This window comes from Heliangelus exortis, chromosome 1 (assembly GCF_036169615.1).
Source record: "Heliangelus exortis chromosome 1, bHelExo1.hap1, whole genome shotgun sequence".
NCBI classification, from domain to species: Eukaryota; Metazoa; Chordata; class Aves; order Apodiformes; family Trochilidae; genus Heliangelus; species Heliangelus exortis.
Window position 1 is genome coordinate 42744555 of NC_092422.1, and position 9147 is coordinate 42753701.

Below are 9147 nucleotides of genomic sequence, written 5' to 3' on the forward strand. Positions count from 1 at the left end.
TTAATTAGCCTCTTGTTATAATTCATTTTATTAATTTTCTAAATCTCAGCCCATGAATTATTAACGGCGGCTCCGTAATTGTGTTTGCGGCGGTGCACGTGCTGCCGGCGGTCCCGTCGAGACTGTCCCCGCCTGTGTCCCCTCCGCGCCCGGGCCGGGAAAAGGGGGCCCGGGCATCAGCAGCGGGTTCCCGTCTTTTATCAACTCTTAAATAACATAATTACCGATAATCAGACTCTCGTCTGTCAGGTGGAAACAGGTCCCCAAGCGGATTGGAATTCTGCCGGTGATCTTTTAAAAATCAATTATGTTTTCCTCCGCTTTTGGAATCAGCAGGTAAATATAATAAAGCTTTAAAAAAAAATAATAAAACAATAATAACAAAAAAAGATTAGAGCAGACTGAAAAGCGAGACATAAATAACTGCAGGGATTTACAATCGTTTGGGACATGCCAGAATAACACAGGGCAGCAGCAGCAGCCGTATCAAGCTTCATGCGCTTGAGTCCGTCGTAGTTAAAATAATTATCTTTCGACAAATCTTTTTCTCGTAGAAGGAAAGGGGGGTACACGGGAAGGCAGGAAGGGGGGTACATAAAGCATAAAATCAGTGTTGTAGGACACTTCATTCTCCTGAGGAGCCTTTTTTACTTGTTGAATCAGGACCGAATTAGTCTTAATATCACAGGAGAGTAAAAATCAATAAGATCGTGGCAGTGGGTGTCTGTTACTCACTTATGATGACCTAATCTAATCTGAAAACAATCAGAGAACCAGCGTTAAACAGAAACTCCGGGAGCTAGCCCCGATCTTGTGGATTTAGGACTGGAAAATCACATCAGAAGAGCGGCGAGATACCTGCGGTGTGGGAAAAAACGCCATTCAAGGGACCGCAGTTCCGAAGTGTCCCCGGCAAGGGTCAGAGATGCTGAACTGGCTGAAGTTTCGGAGCCATCCGAAGCGGCAGCCGCCACCTTCCAGCGCCCTCGGCCCCTATCACAGGGTGGGCAGGAGGAAATATATCTTTATTTTTGGTTAAAAGTTGCACTTCTGTATGCAAGAGGCTACATACCGTTGGGGAATAAATGAGAATGTAAATTTTGCCTGCTCGTCCTTTCTCTCATTTTATTTTTTTTTTTTTCCTTCGGATGCAAAAGTTTTAACAGTACTTAGGTTAGACCTTATAGACATAAACACTTTCTTTATTCTAGTTTTCTTCCTCTCTATCTTTCGACATTTTTGTGAGGCGTTTATCAAAAAGGCCTCGGAGTACTACGTGGGTTTATGAGCTGCTCAGATTCACCCGACGGAAAGCAGGGCATTCTGGTTTTGCACAGTTTCCTACCATGAAAAATAGGAAACTCTGCAAAGCTTTTATTTTCACGATCTGTTTTATTAACCTTTTTTTTTTTTTTTTTTTTTTTTTTACTCGATGAGGATTGTACTTATTACAAAACAAACTCCTTAACTTTTCAATACATACATCGGTCATTACTGTATAATACAAATGTGGTATCGCTTGTAACATTTCAATAGTTTGGGGCAGATGAAAAAAAAAAACAACATTTGTAATTATTTTTATTTGTTCCTGACTCTCCAAAACTTTTCTATAAAATAATATCTTTACAAATGCATTTATTAAAAATTCTGATGACATTTCAAGTTAATAACAACAGAAACAAGTCAATTTCCGGTGGACGAGAGCTATGGTTTTTTAAAAATACCTTTAGTGCTTATTTTTTAACATCAACAGTTGTTTAAAATCACAGCTTTTTGAACGTATTATTCTTTTCTGAACATCACGTGTCTTGATTCACAGATTGATTCACAGATTTACCGGCGAAATTAAAAAGATTTGGTTAAAATATGTCTACAGAAGAAATAATCCCAGCTACTAAGTAACTTTTTACATTTGGCATCTGATCTAGTCACAGGTCATCAGAAAATAGAAAGAGGTTCTTCGATCACTTGAAGCAGTAGGTGGCATCCTATACGTTCCTAATGAACAATTGCATTTACAACATAAGGAGAGATAAGTTTAGGATTTTCATATTTATTAACCCAAAATAAAAATAAAGTATCTGGTTACATACTCAAGTGCAATAGGCCAGTCAGAACAACATATAAACCTGAAACCACCCAAGCTTTTCTTCTTTATACATATTTCATAGGTGCATAATCCTTTCCAGCAAACTGAAAAGAAATACTTCAGAAGTCCCTCTTAAATTTTTTACTTTGATTTATATTTTGCAGTTATAAACTTCAAGAAACACACGCAGCTAATATATAGTTAATTTTATTCAGAGCACCGATTTTCACATAAGAGCTATCTCAAAGTAATGATTTCTGGATTTAGCAGAAAAATACATCTCTCACTATTTTCTTTCTTTTTTTATTTTTATTTTTATTTTTTGGTAGAATTAGTCCTATCGTCTAACGGTCATACCTTGAATTTATCAGCTGTGTCTCAGATTTTTTATTTTTTTTTCTAATGCACCCAATAATAATAACTATACTGTGTTCACGTTTGTTTTATTTGTAAGTATGCTGGGACACATCTCCCTGTTGTATTTTGGCGTACAGAAATATTTCTGATAGAAATAAAAGAGATAAAGACACAACCAAGGAGAAAGCTCAGCAAACATACATGGACAGGTAGATTATTCAGTGAGACATTTCAGGATCCACACGTGGTTGCAGTTTATAACCTTTTTTTTTTTTTTTTTTTTTTTTTTTGTGCATTAAAGAAAATATTTACAATCGTCTTCCCTCTCTTTATTTTTTTTTTCCTCTCTTTTAAATCTAAATACAAGAACGTGACAAGAATGTTTGTGTTTTCGGTGAAAACAGGCAGTTAAACTGTGAAATTACACCATCCACAAAAGATTCTACCAGAAGCTAGTCTATTTAGTGCTCAGTTTCAAAATGCATAGAATGTTTGCGCTGCAAACAATGATACACAAAATAATAATAATAATAATAATAATAATAATAATAATAAAATAAATAGTAAATAAATAAATAATATCGAGACTTTATCACGGATCTTTCTATGCCTTTTTTTTTCTTTTTTTTTTCCCCCTTTTTTTTTTTTTTTTTTCATGCATGATTTCAGTCTATTGTTTGTTTTGGTTTAAACGGGAGGATATTTTCTTTTTCGAAATTCCTTGTTACTTGAAAGTCTTAACAGTCGTTCGGTAACAGCCAGCGCCAGCAATGGCTTCTGAACGTAGCTGGCGGTTTTACCTAACGAGCTCTGATAATTTTAATTTTTTTTTTTTTTTTTTTTTTTTTTTAAATCAGCGAGACATACAATGCACCGTGATTATTATTAGTAGTATCAGCATCGTTACTACGGAATAAAATCATCGCTTCCAATCCAGGAGACTGTGATAGTGCAAACTGAACCCCCTCCACATCACCCACTCTCCCCCCCCCTCCTCCCCCTCCCAAAAGCCATCCTCTACCTAACGTTTATTATTTACAATAAACGACTTCTAAGCCCAAATGTTTGCGGGGTTTTTTGCCTGTTTGTTCCCAACATGCAGACCTCTCAGAAATAAATGTCATTTCAACCTCTGCACTGGTGGTTTCCTTTGCCTACCAGGTGCAAACATCCACACCTCTTCAGCCCTCGCAGGAAACCGAGGCTGGACCTTTTTCCCACCGCAGCCCCCTGATAATTTAAGTCCAGCAAATTTGGTAGGGATGCCGGGGGGCATGGAGTGGGGAGCGAGGCGGGGAAGGGTGAGAGGGAGGGGGAAGGACATAGTTAACCACGAGCCTAAATGAATCTGAAAATATTTCTGAGAGCATCCCTGCTCAGGCAGGTTTGGCATCTGCCTCCAGACGCATCTCTGCAGAGACAGGGACCTGCCTTTAGACACAGATGGAAAAGCAAATCACGCCGGAGAGGGAACACAAACAAAAGGGCCGTGGAGTTAACTTTGTTTGTTTGTTTGTTTTCCTTGAGCTAGTTAGGATTATTGAAGCAACAGCGGAGAAGAAAAGGGCCGCTGCCCAGCCTTGGGAGGTTCGGGTGCAGCGCCGGGTTTGCAGCCGCCTGCCCCGGCTCGGCTCTCACCGCTGCCCCGGCACAGACAAGACCCATCGCCAAAGCCTCGTGAAAAACAGTGTTGGAGGAAAAAAACAAAACAAACAAACAAACAATAAATAGGGGAAAACACACACACACACACACAAAAACCAAAACAAAACCAAAACCAAAATTAAAAAAAACAATAACAAAAATAAATCCCAAAACCAAGCCAACCAAAGAAAGAGACCTCCCCCCAACTCTAAACCGCAGCCATCCTCATTCATTATCAAGCCAGGGGAAAAGAAGGAAGAAAACCAGAAAGTAATGTAACGAGACCCAAACCAAACGTAGCATTGTCACCGACAGTTTCGCTTTCCGGGTGTGTTGGTCGGTTTTCCTTCGGAAAGTTGTGAGTTAGGTTTCTCGGTTTGTGGTTGTTGCTGTCACGGTATTTATTGGTGTGTGTCTGTGTGTATTTACGCTTTAAGTTGCTCTTTCTCTTGCCTTCTGTCTGGGGGTGGGGAGGGCTTAAAAAGGGGGGGAGCAAAGAGGGAACAGGGCCGCAGAAGTGACCCCCACGGGGTTCTAGAGCGGTTTTACCTCCTCTCTCTTCCTTCTTCTCGTTGGCGTCCCGATGTCTTTTTGTTTTAATAATTAATACCACAACCCCCCCCTCCCTTCCCCCAACGCACGTCCCCCCTCCCCGCTCACCGAGTAGTTCGAGTTTAATTTCTACATCGTCCCTTGGTTCCGCGGAGGTTCCCACGGCGTTTCGGGCGACGGTGGCGGTGGGTGGGCAACACCCGTGGCCCCGGCCCGGCCCCCCCCGGTGCCCCCAGTGTCAGGGCCGCCCCTCCCGCCCGCCCCTAATAGGTGGCGGAAAATTTCATCCGTTTCTGCTTCTGTCTCTGGTTGCAAAACCAAACCCGCACCACGTTCTTTTTGAGGTCCAATTTCTCGGCGATGGCGGCGATCTTCTCGGAGGAGGGCCGGGGCTGGACGGCGAAGTAAGCCTCCAGGGAGCGCTTCTCCGGGGCGGCGATGGAAGTCCGCTTGCGCTTCTTCTCGCCCCCGTTGAAGAGCTCGGGCTTGTTCATTTTTTCCCGCTGGGCTCCCTCGGCCTCCTCCAGCCAGGCCTGCAGGATGGGCTTGAGGGCGATCATATTGTTGTGGGAGAGGGTGAGGGACTCGAAGCGGCAGATAGTGCTCTGGCTGAGGGACCCCACCCCCGGGATCTTCAGGTTGGCCAACGCCGAGCCCACGTCGGCCTGGGTCACCCCCAGCTTGATGCGGCGCTGCTTGAAGCGCTCGGCGAAGGCCTCCAGCTCCCGCGGGTCCGTGTCCGAGTCGCAGATGGAGGCCAAGCCGGCCGCCCCCACCACCGCCGCTGCCGAGGCCACCTGCCCCGCGGCCCCGTGGTGCGCGGCCACCAGCCCCGGGTGCGGTAGCCCCGACGGCATGTTCATGGCAGCCGGGTGCGAGAGGTGGCCCAGGCCGTGCATGTGCGAGTGAGGGTGGGCCGAGGTGGAGATGAGGCCGCCGCCTCCCCCGCCGCCGCCGCCGCCGCCCCCGCCGCCGCCGGCCCCGCCGCCTCCGCCGCCCGCCCCGTCGTGGCCGCCTCCGCCGCCGCCGCCTCCGCCGCCTCCGCCGGGCATGAGCGCCAGAGAAGGAGAAGTGATATGGTCGAGGAGGTCGCCGGGCTCCAGCGCTTGGTGGTGGTGGTGGTGGTGATGGTGGTGGTGCGCCAGGGGCACGGTGGAGGTGGAGGTGCAGGGCACGCTGTTCATGGTGTGGTAAGTGGCGTCCGGTTTGAACGGGTGGCTCTTGCCCTGCGAGACGGCGATGTCGACGGCGGCCAGAGCCTCGGCCCGGGCCAGTAGGGTCTCATCGAGGCTGGCGAAGATATTGCTCTGCAGCTGCAAGGAACACAAAACAGAGCGGGGTTCCGGGAAGAGGAGGGTAGGGGAGCGCCGGGGAGGGGGGGGAGGCAGAAAGGGGGTAAAGAGAGGGGAAGCGTGGAGTTGCGAAAGGATGGAGTGTGAGGTGGGAAAGAAGAGGGAAAAGTGGAGGGAGGGGATCCCAGGAGTGGAAAGAGAAGTCAGCGAAGTTGGGGTGACCGTGTGGGGGTAGCAGGCAGCAGCATGGGCGTGTGAAGGGGTACAGGGGGGAGGGAGAGCCCAGTGAATGGAAGAAGCGGGTTGTAGCAAGCGATAGCAGAGGGAAGTGAGGGGAAATAGAGGATGGGGTAGAATAGTAGTAGGGAAAGCGAGGAGGGGGAGCAAAAGGGGAAAAGAAAAAGTGAAGAGTAGAGAGGGCAGGCAGCCGGTGGAAAATCGGGAAAAGAGAGGACGAGACAATGTAGGGAACAAATAAATAAATAAAATAAAATGAAAAAAAAAAATTAAAGAGAGAGAGAGAGAGGGGATAGAAAGGAGGAGAAGAAATGGATCTGTAACTCACAGCTGGGGAATTGTGTCAAACACGAGAGCACATAAAGCGCATTTCTTTTCAGAGGCCGAGTCATAAAAATTAATACAGAAAGTGGATGAAGTCGGAGAGTCGTGTGAACACCGCTTTCAAAAAAGATCACAGGCGCTCAGATGATTGCAGAAGAAGACATGAAAAAAACATTAAGCGCCGCTTGTCAAAATGTGCCTCGCAGCGGTTTTTTTATTAATGCACATACACATACATGCGGTATACAGAAAAGAGAGAGAGAAAGAAAGAGTGTGTGTCTGTGTGTAAGAGAGAGAAAGAATGAAAGAAAGAAAGGAAAGAAGGAAGGAAGGAAGAAGAGAGCTGCAGTCGCATGTCCCTTACCGGTGGAGTTGGTAGACATGCTCTTCTTATTGCTTCCGAGCTGGAGTGTAGAGAAGGGTATTTGTGCTCAGGTAGGGTGGGATGCATGGCAAAATGCGGCTGTTTGCTGTTCATGGACATCATCTTGAAGGCTTGGCATGTAAATCCACAAACACTCCTAAAGTCGGGGGAAAAGTGCTCTCCGGGCTCTCTCCTCCCGACGGGGGAAATCGGGGACGGCGGCGGGTGGCAGTGGCGGAGCCGGTGGCGACGCTGCCGCAGCGGACCCTGCCCCCGCCGCCGCCGCTGCCGCGGTGGCCGGGGCTGGGGCTGATGGGTGAGCGGGCGGCGAGGCTCCCTCCGGCCCCCGCCGTTTCACTCCGCTGCCTGCCGCTGCCCGGCGCCGGGCGCGCTGCGCTGCGCTCTGCCCGCACCTGAGCCCCGCATCCCGTGGCTACCGCCGGGCGGGCTCTCGCGAGAGCGAAGCGGCTCCGGCTTTGACAGGCATCAGCTGTCTCCCCCCCTTCCTCCTCCTCCTCCTTTTCCTCCTCCTCCTCCTTTTCCTCCTCCTCCTCTTCCTCCCGCCGCCGCCCCCGGTCCCTGCCTCCCCGCTCCTTGTTGCATCTCCCGCAACCCTCGCCCGTCTCGCCGGGGGGGCGGTGGCGGGGCCGCTCTTATAGAGAGAGGCGCCGATCACCGGGGGCTGCGGCACCTGTGGCTGCCACACGTGCGCGCTGCTCGGCCGTCGGCGCGGCCCGGGGCACCCCGACGGGGCGGGGATGGGCGGCGGGGTTCGGAGAGGTGGTGGCAGGAGGGGCCGTCCGGGATGCGGGCCGGTGCCCCTATCAGGCCCTCGGAACGGCGAGAGGAACCAGCCCAGCTCTCTGCACCGAAGTGCAAAGGTGCGTTGCTCTCGCCGCAGCCGAGAGAAGGCGCGAGTCCGCTCTGGGGCTGCCCCTCACCGCAGAACAGGGCGTCCGCCGGCCTCACTCCGCTACTTTCCAGAATTACTCGTCGGCTCCTCCGGAAGAACCGCTGTGGCAGGCATTTGTTTGAAGCCCCAAGAGGCTATTTGTTTCCAAATAATTTCATACCCCCCCACCACCCCGTGTACTTCGGTTGCAAACACGATTGTGTCAGGCACCGCCGGTGACATCCGCCTCGCCCACCAGGAGCGCGGCTCTGCACGGGAAGCGCCGCTGAGGTGAAACCCTGCATTTCCTTTGGGCTTCCCAGCCACCCCGAGCTCCTTGTCCGCGGGAAAACCCAAGTTTCACTGGCATGGTCTGAAGCAGAGAATAATCACATACAGAACATTTCTCTTCTTCTCTTCTCTTCTCTTCTCTTCTCTTCTCTTCTCTTCTCTTCTCTTCTCTTCTCTTCTCTTCTCTTCTCTTCTCTTCTCGTCTCGTCTCGTCTCTTCTCTTCTCTTCTCTTTTCTCTCTTCTCTTCTTTTTTTAATCTTTTTTCTCTTTTTTTATCTCCTTCCTTCCTTCCTTCCTTCCTTCCTTCCTTCCTTCCTTCCTTCCTTCCTTCCTTCCTTCCTTCCTTCCTTCCTTCCTTCCTTCCTTCCTTCCTTCCTTCCTTCCTTCCTTCCTTCCTTCCTTCCTTCCTTCCTTCCTTCCTTCCTTCCTTCCTTCCTTCCTTCCTTCCTTCCTTCCTTCCTTCCTTCCTTCCTTCCTTCCTTCCTTCCTTCCTTCCTTCCTTCCTTCCTTCCTTCCTTCCTTCCTTCCTTCCTTCCTTCCTTCCTTCCTTCCTTCCTTCCTTCCTTCCTTCCTTCCTTCCTTCCTTCCTTCCTTCCTTCCTTCCTTCCTGTTTCTATCTTTGCTCTTCCTTCTGTGTTTCTGTCTTCCTGCCTGTCTTACTCTTCTGTGGTTTATTCCTTGAATACTCTCGCATTTGAATAAAACGGGTAGGGTGAATAACACACTATTGGTTTTATGAGTGATTCGGGGTTACAGTACCGTTTTAGAGCAGGTTTGGGTTTTGGTTGTTTGGGTTTTTTTTAGCTGCTCATGAAGTTGGAGGTAAAACTCGAAGGGATGAGTTTTCTAAGGTATCTGTGGGATTAGCGTGAGTCCCTAGGGATCGGCCCCCAGTGAATCCTGTCCCCCAGGGCACGCTGGAGCAGTCCCTCGGTCACTGACCAGATGCTACCGAGTTTATTTCAGCAGACCTGCAGGCAGGCAGGCAGCAGGGAGAGTCAGCGGGGTGTTTGGATCAGGGATGTGGCAGCCTCAGAGTGCATCGGAATTGCTCCCTTTCCCCTGAACGCCTCTTATTTATGCGCATAAACACAGCCGAAAGGG

At 49.0% G+C, this 9147-nt stretch overlaps 1 protein-coding gene across 1 annotated transcript; it reads right to left on the reverse strand.

Annotated features, from left to right (window-relative positions):
- Positions 1–4905: 4905 nt before the first annotated feature.
- On the reverse strand, positions 4906–7346 carry POU4F1 (POU class 4 homeobox 1). Its single transcript, XM_071734399.1, has 2 exons — positions 6860–7346; positions 4906–5955 (listed from the first exon to the last, which is right to left on the reverse strand). The coding sequence occupies exons 1-2, from the start codon at positions 6980–6982 to the stop codon at positions 4906–4908; spliced, it is 1173 nt and encodes a 390-aa protein (XP_071590500.1). The 5' UTR covers positions 6983–7346.
- Between the last annotated feature and the right edge of the window lie 1801 nt (positions 7347–9147).

Excerpts from the sequence above, each read along its gene's own strand:
- POU4F1 (XM_071734399.1), bottom strand. The coding sequence starts at position 6,982 with ATGATGTCCATGAACAGCAAACAGCCGCATTTTGCCATGCATCCCACC. Across the intron at positions 5,956-6,859 it reads CATGTCTACCAACTCCACCG|CTGCAGAGCAATATCTTCGC; the intron begins GTAAGGGACATG and ends TGTTCCTTGCAG.